The sequence below is a fragment of the Polyodon spathula genome, chromosome 4 (assembly GCF_017654505.1).
Source record: "Polyodon spathula isolate WHYD16114869_AA chromosome 4, ASM1765450v1, whole genome shotgun sequence".
NCBI classification, from domain to species: Eukaryota; Metazoa; Chordata; class Actinopteri; order Acipenseriformes; family Polyodontidae; genus Polyodon; species Polyodon spathula.
Genome location: NC_054537.1, coordinates 42,419,001 through 42,435,875, shown reverse-complemented (window position 1 = coordinate 42,435,875; position 16,875 = coordinate 42,419,001). Strand labels below are relative to the sequence as shown.

The 16,875-nt window shown below is 37.5% G+C and overlaps 1 protein-coding gene across 2 annotated transcripts in view; it reads right to left on the bottom strand.

Moving 5' to 3' along the window:
* Positions 1–193: 193 nt before the first annotated feature.
* Positions 194–16,875, bottom strand: part of LOC121314552 (transmembrane protein 108-like) — a 120,745-nt gene continuing 104,063 nt past the window's right edge. Inside the window, exons 4-6 of one of the 2 annotated variants that reach the window (XM_041247945.1) lie at positions 14,649–15,809; positions 4,795–4,946; positions 194–1,505 (exon numbers count right to left, since the gene is read on the bottom strand). In XM_041247945.1, coding sequence (XP_041103879.1) covers positions 1,389–1,505; positions 4,795–4,946; positions 14,649–15,809 — 1,430 coding nt within the window. In that variant the 3' untranslated portion in view covers positions 194–1,388. Of the gene's footprint in view, positions 1,506–4,794; positions 4,950–14,648; positions 15,810–16,875 lie in introns of both variants that reach the window. The other variant, XM_041247944.1, reaches the window with a different exon arrangement.

Here is a 16,875-nt window from a genome sequence, read left to right as displayed (position 1 = left end):
GCACCCTCTTGTGTACTGCACAGTACTGCATTGCCAGCTAAACAAATAGGAACTTGAACCAGAGGAACATATAACTGATAGTGGCTCTTCTGCTAAACCACCTTAACAAGGAATCATCAAAAAATAAAAATAAAACAAACAAAAAAAATGCTCATTGCAATTAGACCCATTCAGAAATACTGCAAACATCCTAAAAATTAAAAAAAAAGGATAATTAAATTGAAAGCTACTGGCTAAGCAATGTGTTTAAAGTTGTTATAATAAAACAAAATGACAATTTTTTAAACTTTTTTTTTTATTGCTTGGTAGTAAAAATTACAGTGTATATACTACAATACAAAAAAAAATCTTGCAGCTGTGTACAACAGATAAACAGTTCACCTCCTTCCCCCACCCTCTTTTTGCATACAATGTAAATTCATTCTTGTGCAAGAATAGTATCACATTTTTTACATGATTTTACCAGCCAATCTGCAGTCAATGACCTCCAAACAGGTAATTCGTCTCAAAGTGACCTTGACATAAAAGTATTTAACAGGATTTCACATACCAGATTGTTTCTTTTTAATAGAAGTAATTTTATTCTTATTATTTCTTTCCAAGAAACCTGATATCTTTCAGTGGCACTTAAATGCAGAACGGGATATATTGCAGGGGTTCAAACACACATTAATACTCAATGCTCTACATAGGACCTTTAAGCTGAATTTGGTCCTCAGGGCAGTAGCAGAAAATCAACTAAAACATGGTAACAGCAAACAAGCTAAATAAATCACATATACAGTAAAAACAATACATCTCAGTGTGAAACAATGTCTGTTTACATTAACGTGGCCCTCTGGTTTCCTTTAAATAGCCTTCTCTTAGGAACACCTGACCATCACAAGATCCTGAGGCCTATTCTTAAATCCCTGCCTATATGGTACAAAGGCATCAAGCTAAATATTATTGCCCCTCCACTACATACTAAACTAAGCATTCAGCTTGCAAACAGTTAAGAGCAGGAATGAATTGCAAAGACCCCCTTAAGTATTTTCAAGTAGAATTCAAGTTCAACAGGCTTTTAGTAAAGTATAATTGTTTTGGGTTACGTCATTTTTCTACGACAAAATCAAACGCAAGCGTCGCTACATTTACTCACCACACCACTTTAACAAAATAGTTTAAAAAACAGATACAAACCATATTATTATAATTACGGAATTGTAGAAAACATTTAAGTCAGAAAAATACACTGGCAGACTTCATAGTTAAATAGTTTTCTTTTTTGTAAAGCAGTCTTTGAAAAAGACAACTAAGGAAAAAACCATTTCCATTTCCATTCTCATTGTTTCACAAAGAATATGCGGTTTAAATACATCAATGAAAGCATCTCTGAATGCAGCAGACTATATTTCAGACACTTGTTCAGTGTTGGTAAAAAGGGTATCCTGACAGAAAGGGTTGACAAGGACCATCCCACTCTGTGTGTAATCACCATTCGGAGGGGAGCAAGGCTCCTGGTCCTGAAATAAACACACAATAAGTCACCATTCATCCATCCACAGAGAAAAAACACAATTTCTTCTTAAAGACATCCACTGACCAAAAAAAAAAAAAAAAAAAAAAAAAAAAAGATTGAAGATCATGACATTCTTGGGTTTTCATTTCTAGTTTTGTAACATTTACAAACATTTTTCTGGTTTCAGGATAAATTCAATTGTGCACATACTGCAAAATAGGTTAAAAATAGGTAATTTACTACATTAGTCAGTATAAGACCCACTTGAATGAGATATGGAACACACACAGTGTAATACATATAACGTATGAACAATGCTTGCACAGTGGATACATATGTTATAATTAAGGGTTATTTTCTTTGGTAGCATACATTACCATTTTGTTGCATTAGTTGAAATGATATAATATAAATACTTATAGTCAGTCAGAGGGACAGCATCAAGATTGGTTTGATTAAATCCTTTATCAAAAATATTTTAAAAATCTACCACACTGTAGAAATCCCAATATGGAGCAAAATAAATACTGTAAATAATTGCAAACATCATACAAGATAAAGGCAAATGTTAAAAAAAAAAAAAAAAACAAGAATGATGACTTTTTTTTCACAGAATTGCAGTAGAAGTAATTTTGGAGTTCCTACCTTAGTCCTCATTAAAGTCTATAAGACCAGCTGACAATAGCATCTAAAGCTATGCTCTTTAATATATTTGTTGTGTGAAATTGTGTTTCAGTTATAATAGACATGACAAGATGGGACAAAGAAAAACAAAAATAATAATAAAAAAGGGGGGAGTCAGTTTCAAATGTAGTATCCCATTGCTGACTCTATCTCTGTCTCTGGTTCCTTTGGAATCGAGGGCAAAGGTCAAATAGGAGAAAGAAACAAAACACAGCTGAATAAAAAAGATTACATGACACAAAACATGGAAACTGATAAGACACAAAAGTACATACAACAATAATAAAGGAATATAATAAGGACATGTGCAAAAGAATATGCATAGATGCTTTAATCAACATTTTAAACAATTTAGTGGTGAACATTTGGGTCTTTTTCTGAAGTGGTTTGAAAAATGAACACAAGGGATGTGCAGCTGTAATCTTGGTCCTCTCTGAAATTGTGATTACATCACTTAGCACTTCCTGTAAACGTTGTCTGTTTAAAAGAGTACTACTTAGAATATAAATATTCCTGTACAGCTCTTGACTTTCTTATGCATCTCCAAACAGAAGAGGGCACTGTCTACCTCATACTGAATACTGGTACAGCATGTTATAAATACAGTCAAATCTCATCAATACAAATTTCAAGGGACCAGCAAAAAAAATAAATAAAAAGATACTATCAGTAATTCTTATTATCAGGAGTCTAAGCCAAATGCATACTGTCATTTTTTATTGAAGTTACAGTAACATGAAATCAAATTTAAATTACAATACAATGAGAAATATTATACATTTTAAAATACTGTGCTTTTTTATTGAATATAGGGTTGTAAATGAACGTTTAAAAAGTAATCATTGAAAATGAACTGCACTTAAAATCTGCATGTCCCATTCTGATCATTGGCATTTTCAAACCACAAAAGCAGGGCGTCCCCAACATCAGATATTGAGCAAATCCTAAACGCTGACACTTGCATTCAGAGTTTGCTGTTCCTAAGCCTGTATTATGGTATACCAGTTTTTCAGAATGGTTGACAAAGTGTTTGCAGGAATGTTGAAATCTGCATCAACACCTTTCCTTTGCTTGTACACTGGTGCATTACCAACTGCTTTCAACACCTCCACTGCAAGGAAAGTGCATGTTCTTTGCGCTGCTTCATGGAAATGGCATTGATGCGTGAGCACTATGGCAACTCGAAATGCATCATGAGAAAGCACTAAAATACAGTATAGGCACTAAACCTAATATCCTTTACACTCAACTGTTCAAACTAGGGCAATTTGTTTTATTCCAATTTTTCTTCCCTGGTAGGGGGCTCCAAAACCATTTGCACACACAGGACATTTGTGCAACGCCAATGTGTATTATAAGAAGTCATTTACAATAATAACTGTTAAATTTGGCCAGAACCATGTAGGAAATGTGTGTGATCATGAAATGTGTTTAATCTGAGTTTGTTTTAATGATAATTGACTACATTAAGTAATACTAGCTAAGGGATTCTACAAACGGTCATGTTGTCTGTGCAACTGTGCAGACAGGAGTAAATGTGATATGAAAACGAGACTTTGAAAACAGAATATTTAAGCTCTCAGTTATTCCAGTTCTTGTAATGGTAATAGAGAAAGGGTTCATCTTAGTCAGATTTCAAAACTAAAGGTGATGACGGTCATTTGATTGTATATTACTGGTCTTATAAAAGGTACAATTTCTATACACAGTACATTTGTTTTCACTATGCTTTACTATACATCATTATGCTCGGTTTACTGCAGTAAAATTATTTTTTACATAGCTCAGACCTACGCATGCTCATTAGCGTCAATCAGAAAAAAATATTTGTTGCGTTGTTACGAGACAATATTGCTTATATTAGTTTTTGAAAAAACCTCACTAATGCATAATATTGTTACTGCAGTAATGTAATACACATTTTCATTCAGCCCATTTCATGATCACATCAGTTAGGCCAGGGGTTTTCAATCTTTTGTGTGTCTGGATAAAAAAGTAGAAGCAGGGATACCATGCTTGCAATGGCAGCCAAAGTGTACTAGTTTATTATTAAACACAACCACACAACCAATTTTAAAGCAAAGTGAAGAGACTGAATGTAATTAGTGACATGAGTGGTGTGAATTACTAAAACAATCGATTTATTGCAAAATAATGCAATATTATCTCATAACACAATATTATCATGTACTAACAAAATATTATTATGCAATAACACAACAGTATCTTGTAATAATGCAATATTTTCTAGTAATAACGCAATGATATTCTTTGTGACACCAGTCCTTCTGATAAATTCAAATTTAAATGTAGTATCTGAGAGTTTTACATATTTTAAAACCCAGCAATACACAATTGCTCAAAAGCCTCTTTGTCTCATGTCATATTTAGCTGGAAGACCCTATTGTTTTGAGAAAGTGTAAGCGGCTAAAGCTTTCAATTCCCACAGCGCCTGGCATGGAGCTTCTTAATGGCACATACTTATGTACAGGCAAATCACCCCCATTTGCATAGCATTTTTTAAGTCAACACCTAGTCTCAAAAACAGTTAATTTTTTTCCCTTTTCAGTTAAAATCTCAACACCCTAAAATGAACACTAGAAGTATACCTCTGCAGTTCCTAGAGATGTGATTTCTCTGGGCAGCTCGACGGCATGTCTGTTGAAGTAATCCATCGTGATAGCATTGTTCCAGTAGCTCAAGTTGTTTTCCGGGTTTGAGGTCTTCTTCTTCCTCCTCATGCAGCACACAGTTAATAAGACTGCTGTCAAAAAAGCGAGAGAACATTTTTTTCTTATCATCAGAAAGTCAGCAGGGGATCTCCTTATTATATCAGAAGTTAATTCACCTCCTGAGGCCTGGGTCTGGGTTCGGAAATTAATTTGGTGGTCTCAGCTTGGTGCTCAGTGGACACTTGCCTGCATCACAAAACCAGCACATGGTTCACAGAAAACAAAACCAGCATACAGTTCACAAAAGGCAGCAGTCTCAAGAGGAGACAAAAGATTGAATACACTTTAAAAAAAAAAAAAAAAAATTAATTTAACTCTTCCCCCACTCTCTGTTTCAAGTCTTAGATTGCTTATTGAAATTGGTATACTGTTACAATCACCAGAACCAGTTCTCAAAAATAAAAATGAATCACAACAAAAAAAGAAAGCAAAAGCTATTGCCACTTTTTTTTTGCAAAACTAGCCTTTTGAAACCCTAGGTCAATTATTCTTCTTGTGGCACATCGACTACATATTTTGACCCATAAACTGAGTTACCATAGCAACAAGCCAGGCTGTGTTCTATTATAACTGGCTCTCAAAACAGCAGGGAGCTAATTGATATTTAATCTTATTGCACTAAATGAGTTGTGGTAATGAAAAATCCCATTGGAATTTGCAGCAAAATTTGTATCTTAAAAAGTAAGTGGCTTCTTTTATAATTTGCCTTACTATTTTATAGTGTTTCTAATGGAAGTCGGCATGGTACTCGAAAACCCAGGTAAAACTGGGTTTTAAATTACCCGACGCTACCTGGGTCTCTTTTTACTATTCAAGTTTCAATTTATTAATTTGAAAATTTAAAGAAAATTAAAAAAATATGACAATACTGTTGTAAGTGCGGATCATAAAACAAGCTTTTGCATTAAGCCTTTTCTTAACTCACAGGATATCAGTGTTTTACAGAAAACAATAACCCAGCGAGAGCAAAGTATACCTCAATAATAATAACTGCGGTGACTATTCTCAGGAACTAAATCGGAAACAAAACATCATAACAACAGGGCTCTACAGTGCGACTAATTTGGTTGCATATGAGACAAAACATTTACTTGTGCGAATGTAAATTTTAATTTAGGCGCACGTGTGCCAATAGAAACTCCTAAAGGTTGACTGTAAAAAATAAACATACCCAGTTCTGGATTTTCTACCTGTGCCGACCTCTAGTTCTGTTGCTTCAATATTGAGTTATTATATATATTTCTAAATCTGTATATATTGTACCTGGCTTTTAGCTTGTGCCTCCCTCATTCCATTCAAATCATGCAACAATCTGACCTTTCAACTCTGCCAGCTCCCCCCACTGCATGCAAATAGACAGTTGCATTGCTGGGAGAAAATCCAATTATGGACATATTTAAACAAGCCTTATTTTTTATAGTGCTCTGATGGGAAGATAACATATATAGTATAGTATAGTAACTGAAATTAGATTATTTTAAAATCAAGACATTTGCATGATACGTTAAAAAAAATAAAAAAATAAAATGTAACCATTACCTAATAGGTGTTTACCTCCTAAAAACCAAAAACCTGAATATTCTATATCAAAGCTGCTCAGCTGAGTCTCTGTGACTCAGTCATGCCCGCCCCCAAGGGTATTAAGGACTGCATGCACAGAACTCAGTGTCATTTTTCTTCAAGCAGGCTGCAATCATGGACCTTGAAGGTTAATGGTTACAATTATATTTCAGGAAACCAGGGTTATGATAATAACCTAGCGTTCCCTTTCAAGTACGAAATGTAACCATTACCTAATGGGTGACTGTACCAAAGCTGTCACAAGGGCAAAATTGAGGAATGACTGGAATAAGTACAAGGCTATGCTGGGAGGCTACCTTATGTGTTACCATTAGGAACCCCAGTAAAATGTAGCTAGGGCTAAAAATTGAGGGAGAAATTCATATCTATGCCTGTGCTGTAAGCGTCAACTCAGAAGCCACCCTTAACACTAGTTCCAAAGCCAGGATTTTGAGGATCCACGACATTCGTGTAGAACCTAGTAAAGGTATGGAGAGTAGCCCACACCGCTGCATTGCAAATGTCCTTGACAGATGCACCCTGGAATAAAGCCCACAAAGTTGCCATGCACCTGAAGGAATGGGCAGTGATCTTTCTGGAGAGGGCAAGCTGGCCAGCTCATAGACAGTCCTGACTGTCTGCTATCCATTTGGACAGCCTCTGCTTAGACAGGGCTTCACTCTGGGATTTTGTCCCAGAGCAGACAAAGCTTTTCGTCCTTTCAATGTAGCACACCAGGACCCACACTGGGCATAGCATATGGAGCTGCAGCTCCCTGTCAGACTGGAAGGAGGTGGAAGGAAGCCTCCAATTCCACAGACTGGTTGACATGGAATGCCGAGATAGTCTTTGGCAAAAGGCAGGATTGGTATGGAGCATAACTCTTGTCCTGCCTCTGTAAAAATTAAGCAGACTCTGGCTAAGTTGAAAGCCTGCATCTCGCTCACCAGCTTTGCAAAGGTGATAGCAAGCAACAGTCTCTTGAGCAATAATATTCCAGCTCAGCTGAATGCATGGACTCAAATGGAGGCTTCAGTAGTGTGTTGAGCACCGCATTTAGCCTCCAGGAACAAGTCCTTCATATGCGGCCAAAGTCGCTGAACCCCTTTCAAAAATTGCCCATCAGAAAGTGAGATGTTAAGATTGTCTGCTCAAAGGGGCTCTCGAGTGGCGCATCCAGTAAAGGCAATCTGCACACAGATGTGCCCTATAGCCTGGAGATCGCAAGTTTGAATCCAGGCGATGTTACTGCTGACCATGACTGGGTTCCTAGGGGGTGGTGCAAAATTTGGCCCACTGGGGGGGGAGGATGGTCGGCCAGGGTGTCCTCAGCTCACCACACAACAGCAACCCCTGTGGTCTGGCCAGGCACCTGAAGGTTTGACAGCTGCGTTGTCCTCCGACGCTGTGTAAAGATGCGGGCGGCTGACGGCACGCGTTTTGGAGGACAGCGTGTGTTCGTCTTCGCCCCTTCCGAGTCAGCGAGTCACTAGAAAGTGAGCTCCTGGGGAGCCAATCTTAACATGGCAAGCCAAATAGCTGCCAGATATACCTTTAATACAGAGGGATTTCCCCTCATCACTGGTTCTGCAACAAATTGCAGCATTATTGCCATGGGACAAGACATAGAGTCGAAACCACAAGAAAGACCTCTGAAAAAACTTTAGAATCATTCCTTCAAGTTAAATCTTAGTTGAGCACTATTACCTATAAAATAGTTTTATTCAATACAGCTGTTTTTCCCTTTTTTCCCCTCACCATTATTGTTTATGGACATCACAGGTTAATTGAAGTTCTTGCATAACATGGTAAAAAGTCTTTACTGTTCTACCTTCAGCTGCACAATAATTGAAGTGAAGTGAACATGATAGTGAAATTAAGGAGTAGGTAAATGGATTTTAAAACCTCTAGGACACCTAAGCTAGCGGGTGCTAAGAGTCACAGGAGTGGGACCTAGCACTGTTTAAACCTATGAGACTAAGTAGAGTTTGTATAGCAAAATGTATTGGGCCAGAGTGCATAATCACTGGAAACAACACATGGAAAATGTGAAGCTTTTGCCGCCTAGACAGGTCAAGAAACCCCACAGCATTGGGAATATTTTACACACAACAAAAGTCATACAACATAAACAGTCTGTTAAATGACTTATTTACATTTTCTAGTATTTTTATTAAGAAATTGCTTTCTTTCCCCCATGGAATTGACTATGCCTTGGAAATGCAATTCTGCCTGGCAAAAAACAAAAAAAACAAAACAACAACTTTTTTTTGGGATAATCCTTAATATCTCAGGAATAGAGAAATATCCCACAATGAAATTCTATCTAGAGATAGATCACCATTATGACTCCCTTGTGTGTAAATCTCAACTTGATACCACCCATGCTACATCTTCATTTTTACACTCATGTGGAGCTAGCCGATTGTTAAAAATAAATAATAATCCTTAATGACCCTTGATCTTCCATTTATCCATGAAACGTATGTTTTATATGTGGCTTTTAGATTCTATGACAAAAAATTGAGCTAGGTATGAATTTTGTTGGCTCTATCTATTTTGTTGGCTCGATTTCAAACATTATTGTACACGGTGTGCTACCCGAAAAAGTGGTGGATAATGTGAAGGAAAGTGAGGAGCCAATGTTGCCAGGGGAGGGAGTGGGGCGGCTCCCAGCAGAGCGCCAGTAACTTTTAGCTGCTGTGAGGCCAGCCAACCAAATCCTCTTCTGCTGCCGTGAGAGATCGAGAGTACAGTCATCATTCAGGAGAAGAACCCGAGGAGAACATGGAATATGTATTATTATTATTATTATTATTATTATTATTATTATTATTATTATTATTATTATTATTATTATTATTATTATTATTATTTATGTGTTTGTGTGCAGATGGACGAAAGCCATCCGTCATTGTTATTTATTGTTTTAGACCGCCGAAAAAGCCAGTCTCAAAATGTAGCTGGTGTGGATAGGGTTGAAACATTGGTATGTGGCTGGAGCCTTAATAAGGTAATTGTTTAATATGTACTGTATGTGGTAGGAAATGGCATTGCGGTGACGTCAGACCAGAAGAAGGATGAACAACAAAGGCATCTGCAGTTTCAACAAAGACGCAGCTTGCACCGTTTTTATTTTACATAAAAAAATTAAAAAATAAATAAAATGTTTAAAGAAAAATAAACACTTGCTCACAGAGCACAGAAAATAAATAATTAAACAAAAATAATCACGAACACAAATAATAAGTTAAGGTCCGGCTGGGCAGTAGCCTTCACGGATCCTTTATCTGCTGTCTCTTTCTCCTCTCACTCTCCAGTTCCTCCTCCAGACACCCACATGGAACTGAGCGTGCTGCCGGTGAACATCTCCCAATTAGCAACAAATTAATCACCTAATTAATTCGGGAGATGGTCACCTTCTGCACAAGTTTTTAATATGGATGGGGCTTCCCATCCACGCTGCAAAACAATACAAAAACAATAAAGAAAGCACATGGCGGTTCGCCATCATACAATAAATAATACATAAACAAAACACACAGCGCTCGCCGTCATCTATATATACACAAAATAAACACAATAAACAAATACAAAATAACACAGGGGTGGAGGGGGAGACCCCGTTCTAAAAATAAAGCTGTACAGGGCTGCTTGCCCTGTTACAAGGTAATTAAGGCTCCAGCCACAGTATAAAAGACCCACTCTGGGCTCAGAGCGGTGGAGAGAGTTAAGGAAAGTAAGTGTTATTTTACTTTGGCCCGTGTGCCCTTTTGTTTATTATTGTGTTTTTTTTAAAGTGTTTTTTTTTTTTTTGTTTAATAAAAAGCTAAGTGCTACAGTGTTCAGTTTAGCCCCGTACGTGGTATTGTTTTGGTTTCAATTCCTGGTCTGACAGCACCACCCGCATGCACCACTCAAGCCATCTTTTCACACTCATTAACTGTGTTCCCAAAACAAGTGTAAATAACAATTTTTACAACTACGAGCAAGGACAGAGCAAACACACTACTCATTCTTCAACAAAGAATAGGTCTATCCCAAACAATATATTCATATTGACAATACGGCATCAAAACAAATAAGAGGCATTACCTTTTTTAAACCAAAAGTGATTTTTTTTTCTGTGTGTACATGAAATGCCTACAGCCCTGAAATTTCCAACATATGCTTATAATACCTAACCTTCTAAAATATATTACAAAAAATAAATAAATAAATATGTGGGACACAATACTCCTTTTTAAAAACTCATTTCTTTATGCATTATGGCATTGTGGTCTGCTTTGCAAATGTCAAGAACACCTACAGCAGGGGTGCCCAGCTCTGGTCCTAGAGGGCCGTAGCCTAGCAGGTTTTATAAGGGTCTTTAAATCAATGCAGTCTGCGCCGATATTGTTGCATCTTCTCAAATGCACGGAAAGATTAGTTGTATTTCCAGTGTACTTAACTTCTGTTTGGCATATCTTGTAAATCTCATCTGACTTAGCTAGTTTTCCCTTCGGTCTGTTGCTTTTTTTTTGTGTCCGCCATCGTGTCTGCTATGTTGAACACATTGTAATGACGTAAAACAATATTTGAACCAGGAAGAAAAGTAAATATATTATCATGCGCAGTCCCGCGTCGCTTTATTTTTCAGTAAACGATGTTGCATTATCACTGTGTTTACTATGAGTTGCAGTGCATTAGTATCGGTAGAAACGATTCCTTATTCACTAAATCGAACCTAAAGAGTCTGGATCGATATATTGTCCATACTGGTGTAGCGCCAGAATGGGTCATAATATCATTCTGTATATAAAAAAAGTAACATAATTGAAATACACATTGGGGGATTTTAAGCCATTCTCTGTGTCTACTTGGTTTCTGGTCACAAACTCCTCTACTGACAAAGAATGCTTTTAAAAAGAGTCATAAACTAACCACTGAACAAATGGCTTATCTTCACGATCGCTGAATGACTCCATTTGCGCCTCAACCCAGACAGTTCTGGGTGCTTTGACACCTTAGACAGGAACCAGTCCATCACATAAATCCAGCCAACAGGGGGCGGAATAGCAGACCAATGGAGAACAACCAATGAAAAACACTCCACGTGTAAAGAGAACATTACAAAAGTATGAGCGTGACACTCAAACAGTGTTCCTGACACGAAATCCAAGGTTCTGATACACAAACCAGCTGGAACAGAGATACCATTTTTGGACACTCTAATATGAGATAACGATTCTAGTGTTTGCCTTGGTGTGGAAGTCCACTGTGTAAGATATTTAAAATCCTGAAAGTACTTGTAGTCAAATCTTTAACTCAGCCCCGATTGATCACCGGAGAAAGAGTTGGATGAACATCTGAAGTCAATATAAATTGAAATATATTTAATTTATTGAGCTAGCAGTGCCGGAGTTTGCGGTGGAATATCCCAGACATAACCAGATGAAGAGTGCACATATTGGTGGAAGAATTGCTGTTTCAGTGGAATATCTAAATAGTTAATGACTCTAGTTCTTTACAATGACATTTTTTTCGTACCCTGAAGTGGAGAGGAAACGCGAGGAAGGCAGACCCCAGAATATGGACCTGTCCTCGCCAGCAGGAGAGCCTTCGAGCACCTGTACTGTTGAAGACATGGAACAGCTGGAGGAGGCAGCACACGTCCATGTTTTAATCCTCTTATGAACTCGAGAATAAGCAGACCTTAAAGTAAAATTAATGGTTTGTTTTAAGTGGAATGTAAGAAAAGTATTATTGCTTTCAATTCATGCTTTGAGTTACTGAACACTATAGTATTTGTTTGTATGTGATTTATATGAAAGCAGAGCTTCTTTATCTCGCAAGAGTGAGAATTGCCTTCTGAACCAAAACTATATATATATATATATATATATATATATATATATATATATATATATATATATATATATATAGAGAGTGATTTAACGATGCTTTGATTATCAAATATTAACGAAAGTAAATATTTGTGTTACTAACAATACCCTTGTACAGACTAACCTTCGTCTTAAATAGCTGTCAGGAATGCAGTTGTAACCTTAAGGGAATCTCCCATAGATTGCGTTGGATCGCTATTAAACCACTAGCAGTGGGGTGTCGTTGTTTATGTTTCTTTCTATACTGTTTAGTTAATTCTTCTTTTCTGTATTATTTTGGTTTAGTTGTTGCACCTTTCATTTTTCCTTTATTTAGTTGTTTTTTTTTTTTTTTTTAAATAAAACTGTTCCTTTGTATTCACTAGAAACGTTGTTTAGTCTGATTCTTTTGATAAAGGTCAGGTTCTACAGATTTGAATTCAAAACAAGGTATTTTATTATTACAATTTAAGCTAGTCCAAATACAGATATAGCTTGCACACTACACCAGTGAATCGTTACACCACTACAAGGCATACTCTCAGTCTTGCATTCAACAGAGCCCGAGGCTTGAGGCTGGGCCTCTCTCTGCAGGAAGGTGGATACATGCTGCTTGTGTTGTAGGTGGTTAATATTGTCCCTGTGCAGTTCATTTAACTTAGTCTTTTATTGCAAATTGTGAATTTTACAATTTTAGTGTCTACTTTGGTAAAATGTAACATTTAATTTTTTTCAAATAAACTTTTTTTTTTTTTTTTTTTTGGAAAGTTTATTGGCTGCAATCTCGTTCATGTTACATTTGGTATTGGCTTGCTTATTAATATTAATCACAGTGGTTTAAGAATTTTTGTTGTCCCTTGTATTAATTAAATTGAATAACAAAATAGTTTTAATATGTGTAATGGTGCATTCCAACCACCTCTGTTACCCATAGCTACAGTATTGGTATCATCTTGCACTTTTAAGAACGCCTTTTTTTAAAATCTGTCAGGAGCTTGAGTAATTAAGAAACAGAAAGAAATCATTATTTATTTAATATTTATTTATAGTAGTACGTTGGGCTGTAGCAGCAGGCTTAGCGTGGTTAAAGGTACTGTTCTGGCCATTTATACATGTTGCAATATAAGATGTTCTAAATGATTAACAATTTTCAAATGGATTATTCAAATAAACAATTACACATTCCCATCTCTAGTATTAACCAGTGCCTTTCTCTCAAACATAAGGGTGGCATTGGCTGACCTTTTTTATTCTCCACACACATCCACAAGTGTGAGCATTGAGCTTTTCTGCACACAAGGGACTACATTAAAGGAGCCTGAACCTTTTCCATATGAGACCTGAGTGATTCTGAGTTGTAATGTAATGCTAGTCCTAAAACACTGCTAGAATCAGTGCAAAAACAAATGCTTGGCCCACTCTCATTTTTTTTGACTAAGTTGTTCTTAGAAAACTATTACATAACTATTAACTTACTGTATTAAAAATGTAATTATTATTAAGTGAACACGAGGCTGTGACAGGGTAAAGGAATTCCCTGCACTGAAAAGTTCACCTCCCACTAGCAGAAGGAGGAACCTGTCCACCCTGCAAGCTCTGGCAACTACAGGGATAATGAGTTACACCTGGTTCCAATCCTAGGTCATGGGTTTGGGGGCGGAGGTAACGTGTACAAAATGAGCAGCCTCTCCACTGGTCAGGACAGATTTCCTGGGACTAAGGCGGCTCAATATTGCTTCAGAAGAGCGCAGAGCTGTTTCTGTGGTATTTGAAGAACCATGTCTTATTATGCACGCTCCTCTCAGGACCTGTGTTGTACATGTTTGTAAGTAGTTTGTCGTAAAGTGACAGTACGTGTTTTTGTGTTTGTTTGTAAATAAACATGGTGGGATTTGACAAACCAGACTCTCTGTGTACCATTCCGAGGCCTCCCACATACTGAGCCTCACACCCTATATGCATTGAACAGGAACAGCATTGCCATGAACCAGGGTTGATATTATGAAGGATTACTTGATATAAATTCAAGTACGGAATCTAGTAGGAATTTAGGTGCAGTTTCTTTGTAATTACATTACTACAGCATTAATGGAACATAAAAAATACAGCAATACCAAACATTTCCAGTTGTACAGTACAGTTATTTTTGGAGATTTTGTGTAAACTTTAAAATGCACAGGTCTAGCAGTCTGCACAGGCCTGATTGCAATGCTTGATTCTAACCTGACCGGGGCCAACCTGTATCCTCACTGATATTTTGTAAAAGTATAAGGGGTTCCTTCCTGAGATATAAAGGGGAATACTTACAACAGGATGAAATGAGGACACTGATGGCCAAAATAATCCACACAATGTCGACTTTGCTGAGACAGATGGTGGCCCTCTGATGAGGCTTGTCCACTTCAGTCACATGGGAGTGGTTACCAGGAAATCCAGGCCCCTTGGTCACTGCAGGCACCTTTCTATTCAGGAAGTTCCCTGTTGCCGTGGAATGAGATTCTGTAGTGGTGGCAAAGGTTCCATTCCATGGTACCATGTCATCCAAATTAGTGTTCATTACACTGCCATTGAAAGTCGTGCTTGTCTTTGTATCACTCTCCAATGTAGTTAATGAAATATTAGCCTGTTCTTTAGCAGGACTCTGAGGCCATTGTGAGGATGGGGGCTCATTCCATGTGGGAGTTGCAAACATTAAGGATTTGCCTGGCAGTTGCTCAGTCAAAGAGCTGCTTAAAGTAAAGACACCATTGTCAGAGGGGGAACCAAAAGGCACCGATGCTGTCTCAGGCAGAACCAATGGGATGGTTGGTGAGATAGAAAGGACCAGTGTCTCTGTCCACCCTTGCGAGGTGACCTCTGAGCTTCCATCTTGCCCTGTGCTTGTAAGGCCATTGGCAATTGAGACATTGAAGATTTGTGATAATTCCTGCAAAGAATTGGCACGGATGCCAGAAAGGTCTGGACTATCCAAAGAATGATCGAGAAGCATTCTTGTTGAAGACAAAGGCTGCGGTTTGGTGGTAAAGTAAGGCTGTGGGGATCCAGTGGGCCCATCTGTATCCAACTCGGGCATCTTTTCTTTTAAATGTTCTGCATTTAAAGTACTGTTGTGGGGGAATTCATGGACATCCTCTCTTGTGCTGCGATGACTGATAGAAACACCCTGGGGTAAGCCTGTTGTTATTTTTTTTTTCACAAGGTTGGTAGTTGGGGTGGGTTCAATGTTGCCAGAGCCTGACAGATCAGTGGCATAGTGTCCCTGAATATTTGGCAAGTTGTTTCCTTTTGTGCTGGAGTTTTGTTGCCAGACTGAACTGCCTGATATTCTGGAGGAAGGAGCTCTAGACCTGTTCAACATTGCCCTAGTGACAGAGAGGTCTTTGATGGGTCCCTGAGATATCAGACTAGGAGACAGTTCCTGTACAGCAGATATCAGCTCTTCTGTCAGTGCCAGGATCAGTAGAACACCTAAAGAGTAAAAAAGGGGAGTCAGTTAGTTTCTAATAGCGAATCCACTTATTGCTATAGGGTTTCCAGTGTAATGGAATGTCAAACAATCTGTTATGTGAATTGCTTATCAGTTCACACACAATATTCAAAATGCAGATGAATGTCTTTGTAAAGCTAAATACAGTTCACTGGCTTCCTGCACTGTCTCTGCTCCGCTCTAGGGTGCGCTGTCCTAGATTGCTATTGAACACTCATTGTTTCAGGAAGTTGGAGAACATGATTAGTGTTTGCCCCAAAGCTGTAGTAATCAAGGCTTTTCTGCTGGAGCAGCAGTGTTATTTCTGCCTCCTTTAATTAAATAACTGTTTACTTTAATGCGTAATATTAGTATGCTATTGGTTTCAGGCAAAATTCTAGGAAAACACAATGGGTTAAGAACTTCATTCCAGATCCTCAGGAAGAAAAAATACACACCCAATAAAGTTACCAATCCAGAAACTTGTTTAATTTAAACTCTTGTAAGTAGTCTTAAGTTGTTTTTTCCTTTCTGAAATGATAACAATTTGAACAACTTTTGGATATCTTTTTAAATATCAGTTAATTATGCTAAACCCTTGACATGTAAAGTACATGCCTCAAACTTGAACATAGGCGGAATTTAAATTTTGCTTCTGATCCTTCAGCCAAAATAGTGTTTATCTCTAATCTCTAACCGCGACCACAGGCATAGCACTAATGAAACCGTTAATAAAATCTTTGTAGGCCAAAACAACTGTCTGGGCTCATAAACTAAGGGACAGGTTCTTCATAAGTGTGAGTACAAAATTTGCAATTGCAGAATGTATTTCTTTAAACCCTGTAGTTATTAAGGCTCATTGCAACCACCTTCCCCTTTACATTTTCTTTAGAGACTAAACACAATATATGTATGTTACACAATATAAAGTATTATATACCGAGCATCAAAAGAAACTTATCACTATTACAACATGTTTATTTTTTAAAAAAAAGGTATATAAATGATGGACATTGACACAATGTTTTTGCTTTCTTTTTAATCACTTGAGCATTCATCCTTGACCAC